At 46.5% G+C, this 22,002-nt stretch overlaps 3 protein-coding genes across 9 annotated transcripts; 2 read left to right on the forward strand and 1 right to left on the reverse strand.

The window, feature by feature from the left end:
• Positions 1-4,000: 4,000 nt before the first annotated feature.
• Positions 4,001-8,993, reverse strand: LOC112880120 (DNA polymerase alpha subunit B-like). Of its 3 annotated transcripts, none has more exons than XM_025944607.1 (16): positions 8,654-8,993; positions 8,481-8,556; positions 8,039-8,154; positions 7,550-7,896; positions 7,384-7,479; positions 7,210-7,289; positions 7,039-7,114; positions 6,792-6,968; positions 6,408-6,512; positions 6,219-6,314; positions 6,041-6,133; positions 5,743-5,784; positions 5,613-5,654; positions 5,047-5,177; positions 4,834-4,960; positions 4,001-4,702 (listed from the first exon to the last, which is right to left on the reverse strand). In XM_025944607.1, exons 1-16 carry the CDS (start codon positions 8,742-8,744, stop codon positions 4,550-4,552), a joined length of 1,848 nt encoding a protein of 615 aa, XP_025800392.1. In that variant the 5' UTR covers positions 8,745-8,993; the 3' UTR covers positions 4,001-4,549. The 3 variants fall into 3 exon arrangements, with proteins under 3 accessions (XP_025800392.1, XP_025800391.1, XP_025800393.1); XM_025944606.1 differs by having other exon boundaries at positions 7,550-7,919; positions 8,023-8,154; XM_025944608.1 differs by lacking the exon at positions 8,654-8,993 and having other exon boundaries at positions 8,023-8,154; positions 8,481-8,513.
• A 90-nt stretch (positions 8,994-9,083) lies between these two features.
• On the forward strand, positions 9,084-15,050 carry LOC112880121 (methionine aminopeptidase 1B, chloroplastic-like). Of its 5 annotated transcripts, none has more exons than XM_025944612.1 (11): positions 9,084-9,394; positions 10,363-10,444; positions 10,721-10,952; positions 11,055-11,216; positions 11,304-11,345; positions 11,453-11,524; positions 11,756-11,835; positions 12,858-12,955; positions 13,293-13,340; positions 13,878-14,138; positions 14,249-14,702. In XM_025944612.1, the coding sequence occupies exons 1-10, from the start codon at positions 9,373-9,375 to the stop codon at positions 14,021-14,023; spliced, it is 984 nt and encodes a 327-aa protein (XP_025800397.1). In that variant the 5' UTR covers positions 9,084-9,372; the 3' UTR covers positions 14,024-14,138; positions 14,249-14,702. The 5 variants fall into 5 exon arrangements, with proteins under 5 accessions (XP_025800397.1, XP_025800396.1, XP_025800395.1 ...); XM_025944611.1 differs by lacking the exons at positions 9,084-9,394; positions 14,249-14,702 and adding exons at positions 9,410-9,630; positions 14,815-15,050; XM_025944610.1 differs by lacking the exon at positions 9,084-9,394 and adding an exon at positions 9,410-9,630 and having other exon boundaries at positions 14,231-14,702.
• A 983-nt stretch (positions 15,051-16,033) lies between these two features.
• On the forward strand, positions 16,034-21,564 carry LOC112883248 (glucan endo-1,3-beta-glucosidase 1-like). The gene is made up of 4 exons (XM_025948519.1): positions 16,034-16,460; positions 16,632-17,954; positions 20,689-20,716; positions 21,246-21,564. The coding sequence occupies exons 1-4, from the start codon at positions 16,388-16,390 to the stop codon at positions 21,427-21,429; spliced, it is 1,608 nt and encodes a 535-aa protein (XP_025804304.1). The 5' UTR covers positions 16,034-16,387; the 3' UTR covers positions 21,430-21,564.
• Positions 21,565-22,002: the final 438 nt, after the last annotated feature.

The raw sequence follows: 22,002 nt of genomic DNA on the forward strand, positions 1-22,002 counted from the left end.
TTTGTATTTTTTATAATGATTACTGCAGCAGACTACTAAAATACAATCACCAAGAACAATGTAGAGGGATAAATTCCCTTCATTTAAGATGGAGGGAGATGCGTTTTGGTGATTGCCAATTTTTTTTAAGTATTAGGGATTGGATTGGCAATCTATTAGAGCACCTTCAATTACCAAAACATCAATTTTTTAGCATTAGAGAGAGGGATGAGTAATCTATTGGAGATGCTCCTCGTTTGGAACCTTAGAATTGAATTCCATTCTAATAATCATAATTGAGACACAAATCTATTAAGCTAATATGATTATATATGAAATATATTTGTATATTAAATACTTATGTGCTATGTTTCTACTTTAGATGAGTGAGCCAAAAGGCGTGCTATAAGTTATGGAATAGAAATATAATTTTGTGGTGTAGAATTAATTTTCATCTCTCATCCTATAAATAAATTAGTAGATTTTAATTCCTTCAAAATAAAAGGGTCCAACCGGCCACGAGAATAGACAGTTTGTCTTAGATTGCCGAGCAGACAAAATTAAAGAACCGTACAGCGAGGTACGGAGGTTAAATAACCAATAACTCTATAGCAAGCTATGGAGCGATCTAAACCTTGCTATTTGTGTGGCAAGAAATCATTAATGTTTGAAATTCTAATTCCCCTGTTTTTTAAGAAAAATATATAATTCCCTGTGCGGCCGTGCCAAATAATTTAGAATTCCCTTCAAGCCACACCGTTGCCGCCGGTGGATCCGCCACGCAGAAGATCCCTCTCCAGGATCCCACCTGTGCATCATCATCAGCTCGCCGTCGCCGCACTTACATGTAGTCTGACGACAACGAGGTCACTAATCACCCTACGACTCCATCCGACCCCTGTCGCCAGTGCTGCCACGCGCTAATCGCCGGAACCCGACGCGAAGATTCGATGCGGTTGCGCAGGGGTCGCCGGGCCAGCCTCGCCGGCTCGCCCCCGGCCGCCGCGAGCCTTCTTTTCGGGAGTGGACGTGGACCCGCCGTGCCGTCGCCGGGGAAGAATCACGGTGGGTGTCGCGAAAGGTGACAGCGCAACTCGATTCCGGTTGGGCATGGAGGCCAGAAAGTGTGCCATGCGCGGCGGCGATAAGGAGGAATAAATTATAGATGGAACCTGGCTGTATGTTTGGGTTGGCTCCTGATTGGCGTCTGGGGGCAGCCAGCCGGGGATCTTTGATCTTGGGGGGTCAAAAGCGAGCATCTTTGGCCACAGGGGTCAATTTAGCTATCAAAAAATTCTAGGTGATCGATGGTAGTATTAGCTAGTGGTTGCGTTCGTCTTTTGCGTAGCTTTCATGGCGATCAAGAACGGAAGATCGAGGGAAATGGAGTAGCGTTAGAACGATTTTTTTTCCCGGGTGTAGTATTATTGTTTGTCCTTCAAGTTTTTGTTCGCACGCGAGATTTGACAGATTCCAGCATGCGAGTATGATGAGGTTAGGTACGTGTATTTATAGAGATAAGTATGCGTGTATATTTTTGAGTGCCTGCGTCAGTATTGTATTTCGTAGAAAAAGAGCATGATGAGGTAGAAACCGTTTGAGATTTCAACTTATATGCAGTATGCTATATGAAACTCAATTTGAAATTTCACATACAACCCACTCAGATATACTACATCCGAGACCTGAAAAGGAGCATATAGGTATACCAGGGACATTGTTGAAATCATAAGTGGATTTTCTTTCCTCACCTATCGTATTCTTTTTATCAAAATGGTCAGTGCACTACTGCAATCAGCCCGATTATATTATTTCATAGACATAGCAAAACAATTAATAAATAAAGCTGGTGCCTTTTACACTCGTAGTCTTTTTCTTATAAAATAAGTAGATAAATTACCCTGGTCGTCAAAATCACGGCATCTACTGCTGTATTTGTCCCCTCTCTCCCTGTGGATATTCTGATTACAACTTGCGTGTATATGTATTGTTCCCCAGTCGCGTTCGTATGTGACGGGGACTTCCACAGCCGCTCTGTATCCTTCTGCCTTGCACGGCAGTTTCTGAATTCGTCCCCGTGTGGTGGTGCTCGCTCACCTGCTCTTTTGCTAAGTGGTTGCAGTTTTTTTCTCAACTTTTGAGTGGTTACGCCGCCGGCCGTATGCCCCCCACCGCTTCTTCTAGATGGCGTAGCGCATACCGTCCATGCACGCGTTTCATATTTGCCAACATGCATGATGATGCTGACCAAGCTGGGCTGTCAGCCTGCTAAGCTACCAAGGCGTGGCACACACAGGAGCTGCTTCCGACTGCTTAACAGCTCCAGCGACACGCAGAAACGTGTGGTCTCTGCGTGCGTGGTGAGGTCCTGGTATGGATTCAAGCTAAGCTGCTTCGTGACACACCGAGGATCAGTGAAACATGGGTTGTCCGGTGCAAAACTGACGGTTTAGCCGATTGGATCACTTGAGGTCTTGTTTGGATAGAGGACGATCCCTTCTAATCTACACATATTGGAAGAGATTTAAAATCGAACTTAGTTTATTTGTTTTGCGTTCCAATCCAAAACTTGAAGTATTTATTTAAGTCCAGACTCCAGATGAATGATCTCAAGATTGTCTAGATTGATGGCCCACACCATGCTGATTTCTGACCCTTAATAGCCTCTACAGAGAGAAAAAAAGGAGACCGAGGAGGTACAGACATCTTCACCCGTCAATGTCATTTGACACATGCTTTGGTGGTTGTTACCCTGGGTTGATACGGACCATACGTACTGTACAGAAACTGTTCCACTAGGGACCGGTGGAGTGTGGACAACACACACCACATGAGCAGATCCCCAGATCCTTTTCTGCGCTGTTTTGTGGACCTTGGCAGCAGCATCGATCGCGGCATTGTGGCCCGTGTGGTTCGGCTTCGAAGGGACTAGCTTCGAAGAGTTGGACATGCACGCTCGCAGGTCGTAGCGGGGCGACTGTTCTTTCTGTTTGCTGCAACTCAATGCTTGCGTACTAGTACCACTCTCGATGCCGGCTACTTTTATTTTCCGGCATTGAGAGGGATCACGCAGGAACAGATTACACCCAGGGAGCGTGATCGGCCCCTTCCCATGATGGCATCCGGATTGTACTTTACGTGCAACTTCAAGCACTGATCTCAGCACATAATTGCACCAGTTGTAGTTGATGATGTGGTCTGCACTTTTCAAGGCACCCCGATAATCCACCGTCACATAATCATGTTTCAAAGATGGTGTTAGAAGGTGCCCCAAGCGCCGCGCAGAACGCGTGGACGCTGGCGGGCATGCGGCGGCGCGACTCGCCGCTGGCCGCCCGGGTGTACGCCGCGCTGTCGCCACAGTTCTACGCGGCGTACACGGCCGCCAGGGCCGCGCTCGGTCCGGCGTGGTTCGTGAGGATGGCGAGGTTCTTCTACAGTCCGACGGCGGAGGCGGCCGCGTGCCGGCGTGGGCGAGGGCGTGGGCGTCGTGGACAGTGGTGATAGGCGCCGGGATAGCGGTGAGCATCCTGTGGGTGGGCAGGCAGCCTGTGGCTGGCATACTTCAGGGAGAGGAAGGAAATTAAAGCAAGCTGCTGAAGAGCAGCAAGCAGCAATAACCAGTTCTGGAGCATTTCCAGTCATTTATTTTGCTGTCCAGGCCCATAACAATTCATGTTTCCATTGCTTGGATTGGATGTTGTCACCGTGTTTGATCTTTGAATGAGACGAGTAAATTCACACAATCTGTTCAGAACATGTAAATTTCGCAGAACAATCGACATCAGAATTGACACGAGCAAAATTCTAATTCGTACTGGCTCAAACCCAAGCACTGATGTCCAATTCCGCAATATAGGAACATATAAATTGCTACTGTATTTCATAATAGGTTCCATGGAACCCTGCCATGGACATAAGCCAATCTTAGGTTATTAACCATCCAACACAATGAGCATCCCAATGCAAGCCAAACTTTTCACCTGCTGACAGGTAACGCCAGTCACAAAAGACAAATCTATTTCCAAAATTCATCCCTTTTTCCACCTCAAAAAGGCATAGGAACGACCAGTATTGCACGAGGATTTATTCTGAAACAGAAAATGTCTGCATAAGAGCAACCACGGTATGCTTTTTTCGTTGAAACATAAGATAAGCTCTACCAGAAAAGGAAGAAAAAACAGGTTCAGAAAACAAGCGGCCCTCTTGGACGTGACACTGGATCCACATTTGGTTTCATCACACCCAACACTCTGGTCTCCGGGGATAGAAAAATGCCATTCTCAGACTGAACGAGGCAGCATCACAAAGGGCGTTGACAATAATGTCAATCTTCTAGTCAGTACTTGGTTACAACAGAAATGCCGCCATGCGCTAAGTGATGACATGGTGAGATGGCTTTCCGTGCAAAATTTACATGTCACCAACAATGCTTGCCATAAAAAATAAATCCGAGCACTTCAATCCTTCCTGGCACTGGTGACAAATAAGACCACAAACCTTTGGTACATTTTCCACAGCAGAAGAATCAGCCTCTTTTCATGTCAGGTGATATGCGGCGCCAGTAAAACTATATACGGATGATGGAGGCGTTCGTCCTGCTGGTGTCCTCATTGTAGTAAAGGTCCACGAATGTGCCCCCACCAATACCCTTTGCCAACCTCCCAGGGTTCAAGCAAATAAACTGTTTCTGATCATCGCTGCCTTCCCCAGGGGAGAGCACCTGCAAACACAATGTGCTCAAATATATGAATCTACAGTTTTCAACGATGTTCTCCCAGATGGTCCAAACTCAAATATATGCACATTAAATTTTTCAATAAAATGTATTGCCAGTCATAAACTTGTAATTACCTTCACAAATGGAGCAAGATCGGAAGGAAGCAGGAGAACATCTGGAGTCGATGAGATCTCCAGGGCTTCATTAGCAAGTGAGAAGTCCAATGGCACACCACTAGCAGGAGGATATAGAGGATAGTAGCTGCAGGAAGTGCCCGACATCAGAACTCTGAAACTACAAATATAATTCATCCCTAGTGATACGACTGCATAAATAAATGGAGTTACCTTTGTTGCTTTAATATGTGCGTTGCTAGTCGTCCAATCCTGTCGCCAGGCTTTCCAGCAGGTGGCTTGCGAGAAATTTCCAAACCACTGATCTGTTTCAGGATGTCCACCGTACAACAGCCAAAATGTATCTGGAAAGCGGAAAAGAAACATTTTTGGATAAGAATAAAGTTAAATATAAAAACTCCAATAACAACATATGAGACAAAATTTATTCACAATATGCATGGCATGTATTAAGAAAGCCATATTTTCCAGTAAGTTCCCAAATTGTGGTAAATATCTTATGTGCAGACACAGGAACTATGCAGCAACATTCAGGTCTAGGAATCCCCAAGCATCTAGATAACGCCACAACTAGATAGAAAATGCAGGAAATGAGCATCTTAAGATCGCAATAACTGTACAAATTTTCTTTTTAAATGACTAAAAATAATTTAACTGGAATAAAGGCATCACTATTAGATATTAGAAAAGGACAACCATATGTACTTTGCATCATCCAACCATTACATGTATAACATATTGTCTGTAAGACTGTTCCATCTGTTTATATTGTAGTGTACCTGGTTAGAACTGAATAAACTTGGATTTGCCAGAGAAGAAATCTGCACAATGTACGTAAACCTTTTTAAAACAAAGGGATATAATCATCAAATGCTTCACAAGGTCAATCCTACAAAGTAATGGATATACCTGATGTGTGATATCTTCTGGTACATTCAAGTCAAATGCAGGCTGCATGTAAGCAACAATACAAATATACCATTAGAGATGCATGTGCTGAGAACATTAACAATGCTTAAATAACAATAACACAATGCACCTGCATAAGTATCAGACCACCAAGCCTAGGTGATTGTAGTAAACATGAAGTAAATCTCTCAGCCAAATTTACATCGAACTATGCATATACTAGTTAAAATGTAATGATACAACAACATGTTTATAATTGTTAAATCAGATCTGAATCTCAATAAGGAAAACTACAAACCTGAGGGAAAACAAAGTCATGGTGAGCATCACACACAGATGGAATGAGAATTACACGAACAGTGTTCCCCAAATATTGGGTAAAGTCTTGAATCTGAACAAAAGTATATAACAGACGAATTACTCTTGCATTTGACAATGTGCCAGCATAACATCTTCAGAAATCAGCATTTACCTACCTTTCTCAGAACTTCAGAATAGAAAATATCATGAAAGGACTGGTCAACAGTTCCCTTTTTTATGTCAGGATGATCAGAGTCAATAAAGGGTCCCATCTGCAAAAGAGAGAGAATCAATCGGTATGTACAGTAGCAGAATATTACAAATATGCATGCATTGTTTCATGTAAAGGATTGAAAAGGACTCACCAATATGAGCAGTTGAGGCTGCTTACGACAAGCATATGAAAGAAGTTCTTGCAATGGCTCAAACAACAGATTATCGGTTGTTGTGTAGGGACCTGCCGCGATGACCTATAAAAACACGAATTATTCAAAGATAAGCAATAACTGCAAAATCCTAAGATCAAGTGGCATCTAAATTATTAATGTGTGGCCAACTCTCCTATCATTGAGCACATTAATGTAGTAAATGAAGAAAGTATAAACATACGGTTTATACATAGGGGGAAAACAAAATAGAAGAACAACGAACTGATACTAGCTCAAGCTTGGATGAAATAACAACAATTGTTTGTTAAACAGATATGTTTGGTACAGCATTTTTTTTCCAAAGACCAGAAAGGAACTAACCGATGACAATGCTCTTGACAGAGTGCCAGCGTCAGAATTTTGGTGGTGGCTTCCATCATCAACAGCTTGTTTCTTAGCACTAGGAAGTTGAGCATCCACAGAGACTGGTATCAAATCAATCAATTTTGATGCAACGAAACAGTGTCCACTGGGATTGTGGCCTTCAATACCCACCACCTGTTATTTAACTTTGCGTTAATTTGATTCAGTAGATAATGTATATGGCATTAAAACTGTATGCACCTACCTGCCCAGGAAACAAAGAGAAGTGATCGAGATCCTTCAAGTCAAGGCGCACATGCTCTCCCCTTGAGTGCTCAACACTAGCAAAAGATGTTGGTGTAGTTAGCCAAAAGAAATAACAAAATGGTGACAAAGCAAAAATCATCACATGAATGGGCCCAAGAAGCACGCTAACCTGCCCTGTAGCAAGATAGATTTTTCATTCAGACGACCTTCCCCATCACAGGTTACCATGCCGATTGCGAACATTTTCTCCTGCAGAGGGCAAATAATTGGTTATGCTACCAAGGAAAGGGATGGTGCTGAGATAAGTAGTTAACAGAGCAAAACTAAGGTGCCTTGCACTTACCTCTGAAGCAAGGGTAGCATCTGCAGGTTCTCCACATAACCCAGATGCAGAAAACAAGGTTGCCGATTTTCGTATCCGATCTTCCAAGTAGTTAAACTGGAAAAGGAATGCAGTCAAAGAGCAGCCGCTAAACACAATCAAGAAAACAAATTAGCAGTGCCCTTACTCTGTCTTCCATTCTGTCATACATGAACCTGCAACCTGTTTCAGGCTGTGAGCGCTGAACTTGTAAGGAACATCTTTGACTTGGCTGAATTCTTCTAATTAGTTCATCTTCTGTGGTTTCAGCCTCATGTTTACTTGGCATGATAGCCGCATTATCAGAATTAAGAACGTACTGTTGAGTAAATTTATTTACTCGTGTGGCAAAAGGGGTGATACGGTCACCATTTGTTTTGGCCATTCTGCTGGATGATGGTCTGTCGCTTGTCAGAGGAGTCAACTCAGTGTTAGATGATTCTCCAGGTGGCTTTTCCTGTTTAGAGCCTGGTGTGTCAAGAAATGCCGCTTCATCTGCATGTGAATTGTTAAAGAGCCTGCAACAGTTACTTCTACATTATGTATTTCCTAGGCAGTGACATAACAAAGGTACTTCTGTGACAACCATGCATATAAGTGAATATGATATGTGGAACTAACATGTCAACATCATTACTGGAGTAAACGTGAAGGTTGGCCTCTTCTTCTATTAGCCTCTCTTTAACTTCATTTTGAAGGTGTGAAAGAAAACCATCAACATATGACCTTTCGAGCTTTAAGCCATCCAATTGCCTGCATAAATTAGTTCTATCAGTTTCTTTAGATGCATCATGTAATAGAATGAAAATACAAGTTGCTTTACAATGACAAATTTTGGAACATACTAACATTTAAGAGGTGAAGTTCAGAAAAGGTAACAGTAAAGAGTACGATTAAGTTCAGCAAAATAAGCTACATTGGTTTTAGCAGTTTATCTACCCAATTTCACAAAAGAATGTGCCCTTTCCCCCCACGCACAGCACTAAATGACCTACAGACAATATGGATGGCCTAATTTCATCTGCAAAAGACGCTAAAATTGATGTTATTGGCAATACTCTCATCTGGGATGAGCTGACCTGTTGAGGTAGTAGACCTCCCAGTTGGAGACGAGGTCCCCGGGGCTCATCTTGTAGTTGATGCAGTAGGTCAGCACTGAAACAAAACCACATGAACGCAGATCAACACCGACGCCAACCGAGAAGCGGAGAAGGAGAGAGGAGGGGAGGTGGGGGCGTGCGTGCGCGCTTACGCGTGGAGAGGATCTGGGCGGCGTCCTCGGGGCCGGCGCCCCCGATGGAGAAGCCGCTGCTCTCGAACTCTGCGCGGATCTCTGCCTCCATCGCCCTGCCGCTGTTCACTCGCTGCGCAGTCGAGGGTAACTGGTGAGCGGGGGTGGTGGCCCGGCGGCGTGGTGTTGGGGAGGGAGGAAGGCGAGGAATCTGGGGGCGGAGCGAGGCGGGGTGGTGTTGGGGGACGAAATGGCGGGAAAGATTTTTCTGGTGGGGTGGGGGCGGACGGTTTTACTAGGGTTTGCTTGCTCGGGGTGGGTGGGCCGTTACTTGTTTGGGCTGTCAGGGCTTGAGGAGCGTGCCGGCCGACCCTGCCAGCGGCCGCTTCGGCACCCGTCCTCGCCTCGGCCGTCCGCGCGCAGCAGCGGCCGTCCCCGCCGGGCGCCACCCCTCCGCGCGTCGCGGCGGCCGCTGGTTCTCGCCCACGCCCGGCCCGGTGGAGGTGCCGGCGCCGCAGCTCCTCGCCCGCGGCCGCCACGGCGCCGCCGCTCTCAGCCCGCAGCCAGCCGGCGGTCCCCGCGCCTCCCCGTCAGGTGCAGGGAGGAAGGACGGCGCAGCGAGTGACCTCGCCGCCGGCAGCCGCCTCGGCGCGCGCGGCCGCCCGTCCCGTGCGCTGGCTCTCGGTGGCGCCCTGAGTGTGCTTTAAGATGCGGAAAAGGGACGCGTGGAGCGTCCAGGGATGAGGCCCGCCCGTAGACGAGGTAAGGAAAGGACGGGTCGCGTGCGCAGTGGCCGGGCTTATCCCCTTCCCTTCCGCCAGTGCTCCCTTCACCTCACGGCTAAAGCCCTCCCCCTCGTCGGCGTCGTCGCTTCTCTCTCTATCGGGTTCCGCTCCTCATGGCCGGGCTCGCCGCCGGCGTGGGAGCGCGCCCCTCCGCTGCATTCGAGGCTAGCTGCTTCCGGCCACTCGCTTCCCCTCTCCGCCCCGTCCGCTCCGGTACGGATATGGAAAGCCACTATCCCCTCCCCCCTCCCCCTCTTCTCTGCTCGCTAGTCGAATGCCCTGTCACTGTTAGTGTTCTCTGGCTCTGCGTGTCAATTCGTAGTACCTAGCTTCGTTGCTGGCTCTCCTGTCTGTTTTCCTCCAGACTAAATAGCATTCATACTAGATCATGTGGTGGCTCACCTTGGTGCCCACTATTATTCCGGAATTTGAAGTGTTTTATACTTCTATAATCTAGGCTGTTGTTGGTTGCGGAACAACTGTGGGCGTATATCCGTTTCGGTGCGAGAAATTGAGTTGAATTGCCAGCCAATTTACCGGACTGCCACCTGTTTAGTTGTGTAATTTCGTTCAACCTGTACAAGAGACAGATTTATTGTTTGGTTCTATTCCTCCTGTGCCGCGTAGGAGCAACACTCATTGTATTCATGTCGGTTTGACGTGGTTGTTGCCTAACGCCCTGCATGGTTACAGGCACTTCGAATAATACACATATCTCTGAATTTGATTCTGCACATGCAACTATGTGGCTTGTTTTACCTCAAAAGCCTATCTGGCTTGCCTTCCACGTCCACTCTTTCAAGGGGGCAATTGGAATCATTTCGTGGTTGGCATGGGGAGTGCTATAGTAGAAGAATTCTTTTTGCAAGTTACAATTGATTGAGTTCAGTATGCTACTATGCTAGAACCGTGCCTTACTGATTAGACCTCATTGCCTTGCTGCAGGGAGATTGATAGTGCCAAAGCGATGCTTCACTGTGTCAAGTAGGCTGGCGTGGGTGGAAGATGAGCTCATGGAAATAAGAAAGTACAGTGTCTGCTACTGCTATGTTAGTTTGGTTTTAAGATCTTAGCCGTGCTTTTTTTGTATCAAGACATTTAGCAGTAGTGAGACTCGGCATAGGTACTGGATCCTGGGTTTCCAGTATCTTTGACTACCTACTAGCTGATACAGAACTTCTCATGATGATCTCACAGTTTCTGGGTGCTCTACATTGAACTAATCACCGAGTAACCAACTTATGTTATGTGTCGTATTTAGTAATCTTTTTTACAGACTAATGATACACTTTCGCATTTGAAGGTCACAAGAGCAAAGTTCAGTGAAATCAAAGAAAAGGCCACCTTTGAGGCGTGGGAAGGTCTCCCCACAACTTCCTGTACCAGAGCACATTCCAAGACCATTGTATGTTGGTTCGAAAGGACTGCCAGAACTATGCAAGGGTCAACTACATGACGCTCAAGGGATTGCTGGAATGAGAGCTGCTTGCAAACTTGCTGCCCGTGTTCTTGACTTTGCTGGGACTTTAGTTAAGGTAAACTTATTCATCTGCAGATGACTAAATTTCTCTGTGTTCTCATCTCAACTGTTTCTTTTGTATACATTAATAATATCGCATTTATTTCTCTCATCTCAGCCATCAGTTACCACAAATGAAATCGACACCGCAGTGCATAATATGATCATTGAGGCTGGTGCTTATCCTTCTCCACTTGGCTATTGTGGATTCCCTAAAAGTATATGTACGTCAGTAAATGAGTGTGTCTGCCATGGAATACCGGATTCAACACAGCTGCAGGTTACAGATAATAAAACTTGTGTCTTCCCACTCTCTGCAGTGTAGTACCTTAGTATCATGCGTTTACAAATATTCTTTCTTCTGCAGACTGGGGACATTATAAATATTGATGTAAATGTGTTCTTGAATGTAAGAAATCTCTCCTAAAATAGCATATATATGATGGATACATTTGGCATAATCAAAATTTGATGACCAGTTCCCATTTCTAACAAGTTTCATATATTCCTCAACAGGGATACCATGGTGGTACCTCCAGAACATTTGCATGTGGACAGGTGGATGATTCTATCAAGCATTTTTTGAAGGTAAGCCATTATTGATGTTTGAGATGGTTCATTCTATACTCAAGTAGCTGCTCAGGTTTGCATAATGCACATTTTGTCATGTTTATAGATCTCTTGAAGCCAAATGATCCAAAAGGATTTTCCATCTGGATCATGTCATTAGTTCTTTCTCTTTTGTGTTCTATTTACTGGACGATTCTTCCCGACATCAGGACTTGCGGAGATGATATTTGATTTTTCTTATTGCATCAGGCAGCTGAAGAATGCTTGGAGAAGGGCATTTCTGTCTGCAGGGATGGTGTGAACTACAGAAAAATTGGCAAGAAAATAAGGTCCTTTTTTTGCTTTATCATAAAGTTGCAAAACTAATTCTTTTTATTACAAGTACTTGCTGTTTGATACAAATTGTGTTACTCATAAGCTCAAGTTAGGAATTGAGCCTAGCTCAGTTGGTAGGAGGTGTGGGTGTACACTCCCACCACCTATGTCTTCTTGAACTCTAATTCTGGTGACTATTTCTTCTTATTTACACTGCAACCTAGTTCTAGTTTTTTTTATAAGCTCAAGTTAAATCGTACAAAGTGCAATAAGAAAGACCAACATACTGCGAATAATGGATCACTTCGAACTAAACAGTAAGGGATTACCAGCACCTTGTTCGTGATGCTTAATGCAGGGAATTTGACACCCTAATTTGACTTCATGACTCTGTCATCTACAAACTATCAATCTAAACTTTCTTAACATTCACACGTTTTCTTTCTTGCTTATAGATTCGTTGTTGGTACTGTTAAGTCGAGAAAATTATTCAGAATTGGTTACATTACAAAAAAGATAAAGAGTTCAACATTCCAGAAAGAAAGGTCACTGAACAAAGAAGCCGTGAGTGTAAATGGATCACAGTGATATATCAAAAGAAAAGGTTGACCAAAGATTTAGCCTGAAGTCCTGAACTGTTAGCTGAACATCTTGTGGCATCAAGTGTTATTGTTAGAACACATTGTGGCAGGGGTGAGGCCACCACTTGGCCTTCACTAGTCTTCATCTACCTTGGTGAAGGAGTTGGACCCATTCATGATATTTAGTGCCTCTTTTGTAGTCATTTTTAATTAGAGTCGGTCCTTTCTCTCTTTCATAACCTAGAAAAGTCCAAACAACATCACTTGCAAGTCTTTTATTGCTTTGAGGAAATGTAGAAAACAGTTGAAGATGTAAAAAGCAGATAATTGACTTAACTGATAATAGCTTTTTCCCCTGAACATCTGCTGATTTTTGTTCTATTGTAAAGCATGCATCTGATTTGCTTTTATTCTATGATATGACATGCATCTTATTTTAGTTCTCACAATTTCAGCAAGCTTGCTTATTTTTATGGCTATTATGTGGTGGAGCGCTTTGTTGGGCATGGAATTGGAACTATGTATCATTCTGAGCCACTTATCCTTCATCATGGTGAGTACAGAGTACCTAATTTTGACATGTTTTCAACCTACTTTATTGTTGGCATTTTTTCAACCTACATTTGATTGTATTGACTGATATATATAGTTGTAAGCAGTTTAGTTACATGCAAGCTTAATTTATCACGAGGAAGATGGAAGCAAGATTTTTTTATAAAGAAATTGGCAACGCTGTCATTAGGTGTACTTTGTATTGTTTCAAAGGATTTTTACTAATTTGACGTTTCCTATCCATCTTAAGATGAGCGACCAGTATTAGCTCCAATGTCCTGCTGAAATAACGCATGAATCTGAGTGTACATGAAACTGATGAATTCTCGTTTTTATAGCAAACGAAAACTCAGGGCGGATGGTTGAGGGTCAAATATTTACAATTGGTATGTGCTATTCATTCTCCTTCTCTATTGTATGTTTGGACCTCCATTTTCAGTTAATTTGTTAATGCCATTTGGAATGGTGTTTACTGGAGATATCACCCATGCTTGAACATGTTTTTGAGGAAAAAAATTGGTACAAAGGAAATGGCATGGGTCTGAATTGAAATACTGGTAATTGGGCATGGTAATTAGTCTTACCAGCTCTTACATATTGTGGAAATGAAGAGTAAATGAAGAAAGGTTTTGAGAATTTCCACAATAAGTAGCATTGAAGCATTGCGATGCTTCAATTGCACATGACAGGCAAAGAATCAGGAGCCATTTACATGGGTAGCTACCCTAGTGGCCTAGTTAAGTGCTATTGCTAGATAGCTAATCTAGGCAATCAAATCAATAATTTTGCCTAAAGGCCTGCCTGATTGTGATCTGTGCAAGGCTATAATTAGCTGGATTCAAAAATTCCAACAAAGAGTTCCAACACTTTGCCTAAAATAATATTTCACATCAGGCTAAAAGGATCTTGATGCAATTCTGCAGAACCTATACTTACGATGGAGAAAACAGAGTGTGTTACATGGGAAGATGGATGGACGACTGTCACCGCTGATGGTAGCTGGGCTGCTCAGTTTGAGCATACCATATTGGTCACTAGGAATGGCGCAGAAATACTGACAAAACTTTGAGTTTATCTCCTGCTGATCCTAGTCAGAAGTGAGCCATCTACTTTCACGATGAGATGGTTATGCAGCAGCATCACCCTCCAGCCTAATATCTGAAATATCTACTAAATTGTTCTAGGTATGCTTCCTTTTTTCTTGTTGCGCTTTCAACCATGATTTCTGTACCAAAGCATCCTGATCCTGCACATTAATGCAATACTCATTTCACAGTTTGAGATGTGTTTGTAGGCCCACATATGGCAAGGTTTTCCCCTATGTAGCAACCGGGCAGGAGATGTGTGGGCACACAACTGCATCTGTTTGTTATTGCTGTTCACCTGCTGGCTGCTGTAGTAATATTGCAGGGTGGAAGTCCTGTCTGACACATTCATCACTAATGAAGCTTCTAGAAAATTGCTGTATATGAAATTAGCTGTAGTTCAGTTTGTTACAAGTACTAATACTGTTCCAAAAATGGTACGGAAAAAAATCCTGCATGCTATCCATCTTAGAAGCAAAGTTGCAACCTTGGTCGCAATGGTTTCCTTTCGCCTGGATCTGCGGTTGTAGAATCTGTTGCGTTACACTGTCTAATAACACAAGTTGCGTCATACACCACACAAGATGGCTGGTTGAAATGTTGAAATGCAGGCTGAACTCTTGAAAGTTGAAGAGCTTCCAGAGAAATGTTTTGAGTTTCATAGATTTTTTTTTCAAATATCTTGATGGTATTCTTGTCCCTTTTGAATTTTGTTACCGAAGGAATGGCTGCATGACGCTATTAACTGTACTGATCACCAAATGTTTGGCCCCAGCAAGCAACTTGGGCACTTGGCTGGCTGAAGAATGCAAGTCTACCTCGTCGTCCAATAAATACTACAGGGACAGCAAATCTGGACTTCTGTCTTGTGGAGGGAAACTAGCGTGTCATTTATCGTTGCCTCATTGGGACTGTGCTTGTCAAATTAAATGCGTACGGGAGTGCCAGAGAGTTTCTTGGGTCCCTGCCCCCCTCCCTGGGAGTGCTAATTGTTTGCACATCTGTTGGTCTCTCCTGAACTGGCACGTTCCGTTTACTCACCGCAACACCTGCTGCTTTGTACTTTCTCTCATCGTAAATGTAACTATATTTTTGATCTATATCAAACTCCTTTTAACCTTTGGTTATCAATATCTAAAATTGATATAGACTGACAATACAAGATTGACATTACTAGGTTCATTATGAAAAGTACTTTCATCAAAGGAATGTGATTCTAGTTTTGTCCTAACTCAAAAATACATTAAGTTTGAATATATTCATAGTGAAGATTATCAAGATTAATGGCACAAAATAGGTACATGATAAATCTAATAATACTTACTTGGTGTCAAATATATTTTTATTTTTATATATACTTGGTCAAATGTAATAAGAGAAAATTAAAATCGCGTTCTTTTTGAGACATTGAAAGTAACCCTTTTTTATTTAAGATGATATATTCTTATAAATACTGCACTCAAAGTTAAAGGAAACATCCTAAGCCTATAATTTTAATTTTAACTATAATATCTATAAATAATTTTTAAACTTTGACTATACCTAAAAACATGTTATCTTAAATCACAAGGTCTTATGTTGGCGGTGGCCAGTATGTTGGCTTTGGGGATCGAATGCACGCTAGAATTCCCAAGAGTGACGCAACTTTCCTAGACCCTCGTGGATGGGGGCCGCACCCGGCTGATGCCGGGCTAAACGATCAAGGCCTCAACGAAATTCACTGAAGGAGTTGCATTTCTGATAAAAAGTCGTTGTTCTTTCCCAGTGTCGTCTAATATCAACGGGCACGAATTACTGCCGTTCTTTTTCAAAAAAAAAGAATTGCTGCCGTAAAAATTCAGCTGTACCCCGTGTCCTTGTGTAGAGTATAACCGAAGCCAATCCTTGACACGACTTGCCTGTGCTGTTGTGCAGGTGCTCAGCCCCCACAGCCCAGGTGGCTCACACTCCCTGGCCCACTGCTCCCTTGTCCCTTCCTCCCACCGAAAACCAGTGAGCAGTCGACACTAATCACCGGACGAACTCCAGAAAAAACCAGCAACCAAGGCACAAAACACCCCGTTCCAGATTCAGCAATCCACCCACTCCCAACCCCCGGCCCCGAAAATTCCCAATTCCCAATCCAACCCATCTTTTGCCCCGACACCGCACCACCAACCTCTTCTCCGGACGAAGCACCGGCGCGCACGCTCCCACGCAGCAGAAATCGGGCTGCGGTCTCCGGGGGAGGAGATTCCCGGAGAAAGCGAGCAAGTGCGCATCGAAAGCAGCAGCCTTTGCCGGACGAAGCAATCCCGGAGACCGGCAGGACCAGCAGGAGGAGGAGCGGCAGGGCGCGCGCACTCCCAATGGGGAGCTGGAGCAGAGGAGGGAGCGGCTGCGGCTTGCTCACCCCACTCCTCTTCCTCCTCTCTCTTCACTGTAAGCTCTATCTCCTCTCCTCGCTCGTCCAGTCATGCAGTCATGCCCATGTGATTTCGCGTTCTTGAATCTTGACGCCGCCATGCTCTTGTTTCTGGCTCGGTGGGCGCTCTGTTTCTTTCCTGCGCAATTCGCAAATGCCGGCTCTGTCTCTGACCCTCGCGACCGCAGGCTCGCCGGTGCTGGTGTCGGCGGCGGGGAACGGCGAGCCGTACGTGGGCGTGACCATCGGCACGGCGGTGACGAACCTGCTGTCGCCGTCGGACCTGGCCGACTTCCTCCGCGCGCAGCACATCACCCGCGTGCGCCTCTACGACGCGGACCCGCGCCTGCTGTCGGCGCTGGCCTCCGCGGGGGTGCGCGCCATCGTGGGCGTCCCCAACGACGAGCTCCTCGCGCTGGGCTCCTCCCCGGCGACGGCCACGGCGTGGGTGGCCCGCCGCGTGCTCCCGTTCGCGGGCGTCAACTCCAGCACCCCGGACGTCATCTCCGCCATCGCCGTCGGGGACGAGGTGCCGACCGCGCTCCCCTCCGCGCTGCCCGTGCTCCTCCCGGCCATCCGGTCCCTCGCCGCCGCGCTCGCCGCGGCGAACTTGTCCTCCATCCCGGTGTCGACGCCGCTGCCCTTCTCCGTGGTGGAGGACCCGTTCCCCCCGTCGCAGGCCTTCTTCAACCAGTCCCTGGCCAAGTCCTTCGTCGCGCCGCTGCTCGCCCACCTCGCCAACACCTCGGCGCCGCTGATGCTGAACCTGTACCCGTACTACTCGCTGATGCAGAGCAACGGCGTGATCCCGCTGGACAACGCGCTGTTCCGGCCGCTGCCGCCGTCGCTGGAGATGGTGGACCCCAACACGCTGCTCCACTACACCAACGTGTTCGACGCGATGCTCGACGCCGTGCGCGTGGCCGTGCGGAACCTCAACGTGAGCGGCGGCGGCGTCCCGATCCTGGTGACGGAGACGGGGTGGCCGTCGTACGGGGACCGGCGGGCGGAGCCGTACGCAACCAAAGACAACGCGGACGCGTACAACTCGAACCTGATCAAGCACGTCCTGGAGGACAAGCCTGGGACGCCCATGGCCCCCGGCGCGGCGGCACAGTCCAGCGCCTACATCTACGAGCTCTTCAACGAGGACCTCCGGCCGGGCCCCGTGTCGGAGGCGAACTGGGGCCTGTTCTACGGCAACGGCACCCCCGTGTACCTCCTCCACGTGTCGGGCGCCGGCGGGCTCCTGGCGAACGACACGACGGATCGGTCCTTCTGCGTGGCGGCCGACGACGCTGACGAGAAGGCGGTGCAGGCGGCCATGGACTGGGCGTGCGGCCCCGGGCGCGCCGACTGCACGGCGATCCAGCCCGGGCAGGGGTGCTACCTGCCCAACGACGTGCGCAGCCACGCGTCGTACGCGTTCGACGCCTACTACCAGTCCCAGGGCCGCGCCGCCGGGTCATGCTACTTCCAGGGCGCCGGCATGGTCACCACCACGGATCCCAGTGAGTTGCATTGTCCTCCTCCTCTCCTGTCACTGTGTCCACTAACACCGACTCTCTCTGAACTCCCTCTCGCCTCCCCGGCGCCGCTCGCCCGCGCCCCCCCCCCCACCCCCCCCCCCCCCGGGCTTCTCCTCGTCCGCTTCAGTCCTAAATTTCTCTTCTTTAATGTCCTGACTAGTCACCCAGTAGCTCGCGTAGTTCCCCGTGACCCCGTGCGGCTTCGCGAGCTGCAGCTTGTCAATCAATGGCGTTGGTGTTCTGGGGTTCTACTTCTAGGGTCAATCAATGGGGACGCAAATCCTGAAGATTTCGGCGTGGATTCGGGGGGTAGGAGCGACGCCATTGTCACGCGCGGAAAGCAGGTGACGGCATTCATGGGAACGCCATTGGATTTTGGCATGGAAAGTTTGTTTGCTCGGTCCGTCCTTTGGCTGGATAGTTAGGAGAAAGGTTGCTTTTCCTAGTAGGTTCGGTAGGGCCGTAGGGGCAGGAGGAGTTTAGGTTCAGCAACGTTTCTTGCCCTGGGGTGCTTTGGTTGGGTTTGGGGAAGGACATAACATAACCTATATAATCAAGCACTGAACAGATAGATGATGAGCTCAGAACAAATCAGATCATTCGTTTGGCTCTGTGCCATTTTCAGCGAGAGAGAGAGAGATCTCGATTGGGATCTACTGTAATCTACCCAGGTCCAGGTCCAGGTCACTTCTCACTAGCCACTCGTGCCATTCCCCCCACCCCGGACGGACCCATCAGTGAGATTCTGTCCATGTAGCAGCGGCACCTTTAGTTTGGCACGGCTCGCTACTGGAACCGACAGGAGCTGCGCTGGGCCTTGCTGTAGATTTGTCTGGCGCTCCGCGGCCCTGCCGCTGCCACTGCCAAGTCCGGTGGGCGAGTGCTTGCCGGCGTCCACCGTGTAGCGTACTAGCGTAGCGTGCTGGTTGGATGGCCGTGTTTGGACGGACGGGCCATTTCCGTTTGGTAAAGAGGAAGGACGGACGGAGGGACGTAGGACCCACGAGCTTGCAAAAAAGGAATCATCACTCCCCCTTTCGCGCATGTGAGTAGGAGCGACGCTTGCGTCCTCGTCACATGCGCGCCATGCCAAGGGGACATCCCCCGTTTGCGCGCCTCGTCGGTCGTCGCATCAGAGCATCACTTTCACCAGGTCATTCGTGCTATTAGTTAGAATGTGGGAATGGATTCTTCTTCTTCTTCTTCTTCTTCTCCTTTTTAAAAAAGAATGTTTTGGAAACACTACAATTCGACCACATTGGTGTTGCCTTCTAGTTTACCGAGAAAAGAAAAACCTGAGAACAATTTCTTTTTCCTCATCTTTCGGCAAAAGTTCAATCATGGCTAATGCTCATGTGCGTAATGCATGCTCCAAAAGATAAAGTTGGACCGGGAGATCCTTCATGCTGCCCATGATTTCCTGCAGATGCTCCTGCATCAGTACAGCTTTGCATCGCCAAGTGTAGCCTTGTGTGTACTTCCTGGGGAAATTGGGCATTGTTGTTTAGCAATGAGAATTCTGGAGACCAGTTCTGCAAAGCTAGGGCATGTTCTGACGGTGGCCACCGCAGAGTGTATGGTGAGGTAAAAAAGAAAATCAGGCATTCTTGCTACATGGATGGACCCCTGCACTCCAATGGCACGGAAATTGCATTGAGCTAACCCTGCTGGAGCTGAAAGCCTTCTTGTTGGTGGGGCAGGGCAACTGGCAAGTTACGGTTACCCTTGTCTTAGGACAGACAGTTACCCTTGCCATGTGGAAAAGGGCTACACTGTTATCTTAGAGAAAAAGGCAAGGGGAGAGGAACAGGACAAAGGAGAAAATCGCAGGCTGGAATCTCTTGGATCTGGATGCATGTCCTCTAAGCCTTTTGTATTTGGTGGTGATGCGATGCGGGATCAAGACAAAGCGACGATCCATGCAAGTGGCCAGCTGGAGCCGAGTGCTGCGAGCAGGTAGCGTTGTCTGGTATGGGGAGCAGTATTATTATCACCTGGACTGGAGTCTGGACACATGAGGATGGGTATGGCGCTGGATCTGCATTTTTCTCCATGGTTGCTTTTGAGTATTGTGTCATATAAACCATGTTCCAAAGGCAGCTAATGCTGGTGGATGGACACCAAGTCTGGGCTGTAGGCATTTGGTGGTTTATGTGCCCTGTAAGTACTGAATTGAAGCTCTGCTCATCATCAAAGGATGCATTTTAGAAGGGATAGTTGGAGTTGGAGTTGGATTTTGGCCTTTAAACATCAGGGGAAACAAGGAGCTTTGTTCTTCTAGTGTGGTGTCCCAGACCTATTGGCAAAGCGATTGGCTTACTGCAAGTCTGCCTTCTTCACCATGGTATTTCTGAGGAGGGAGGTCAAAGCTTCTCCAAATCACACAGCGCGCAATGTGGCCTTCTCTGTAGTAATGTACTATCTGCTAATGTGGACCATTCTTACCTTAAGTGGTCCTGAAGATCTTGTGATCGATAATTTGTATCCATTGTTTACAGGTGTATCCTAATTTTGAAATTCGGCCCTCTTTTCTTAGTATCCTCGGGAATGTGAAGGATTTTGTTGAGCATCTCGCGTTCAAAACGCCTAAGAATGTCAGACTTGTTTGTTGATTTCATATATTTAAATTCTCCTTCAATCTTCTACAAATGTCATGTAAAAAGTATCTTGAACCTCCATTCTGCTTCCTGACAAATGGATACCTTTTGCTGTGCAGGTCATGACAACTGCTTATTCCCTGGAAGGTAAATTCCTGAAACTTTTCCTGTGTAACGTCCATGATATTGTTCAACTGATTGTTGTTATTGGTATCAAAGTATCAAGGCTTATTTAGGGTAAAATAGGATAATTGTTATGCCAAAGAAACATGAACAACATAGTAGTGATGGTTCTGTTCTACTGCTTTCTTTCCAGCTCTATATGTTTATGAATTATGATGGGTTTGGGGCCCTCTGCTGTGCATGCAAGCAGATGGTTTCAATTTGCTCTGATATCATCTAGCAGAACATTTACACAAACAAATAGAAGGAATCACACAGTCTTAAGAGCTTGACAAGATACTAGCTAAATTATTCCAGATAAAAAATGTAGCATCTGAGATTACCTTGTACTGGACATCCCTGTCTGCTGAAACATGAATGACCATTGTACAGAGTCTGTTTAACCAATTCATAAGTACTGAGTATTTCTGAATATCAAAGTGTTAGGTCAGATGCTGCATATCACAATTCCCTCTACACATGACCTTTGCTAATGGTGTCCACTGTCATGCAGTAAGCAGCTGGGTAACGACACCAAATCTGGCAGCGCAAACAACACTACAACACCGACAAGTGACGCCATGGGATCTGCAATATGGAGACTAAGAACAGGAAGGGAGAAAGGGTTCTCGCTCTTCCTTCGTCTGCTGCTGAGCATCGCGGTGGTTATCGTGACAGATTCAAACTTTTGGACATGACAAGAGAGTGCTAGGTGTAACAAAACCAGAAATTTTGGGAGGGGGCAAGTTAGAGGAAGGGGGATTGGGTCATGCTTAGCCATTCTTTATTGTTAGGAGTAAGCATCAATAAATTAATCCTTTTTCTTCAGCTAATGAAATGTGTCTATGATCTGCTGAAATCTCTCTACATTCCAATCTATCCCAACCATATGAAGTGCTAGCGGTGGCATTTTACAGCCTAACTTGCAACTTATGTACGTCCTCGGTTAGACAGTTATCCTATACTGTGAAAGCGTTGCCTTACGTTTCAAAAAAAAAACCGTTGGCTTGGCCTACACACGAAAGATTCAGAGTCCTTGCAATCAACTTGAAAGCAGCTCGATGCGGCTCAGGCTGTAATAGTGTAATCTCTCAGCTTGCAGAGGAACCGGTCGGCCGGTTCTGCATCCACGTGAGCCAGGCGACGCGGCCGTGGAACACCCCGGCGGCCCGGCCTCCTCGTTCTGGGCCGCGTCGTGTGTCCAGTCGTCGGAGAAGCAGGACTCGGCGCCGCCGTCCACGCGTCGATACAGCCCGCCGCGAGAGGGAATG

The sequence above is a fragment of the Panicum hallii genome, chromosome 2 (assembly GCF_002211085.1).
Source record: "Panicum hallii strain FIL2 chromosome 2, PHallii_v3.1, whole genome shotgun sequence".
Classification (NCBI taxonomy): Eukaryota; Viridiplantae; Streptophyta; class Magnoliopsida; order Poales; family Poaceae; genus Panicum; species Panicum hallii.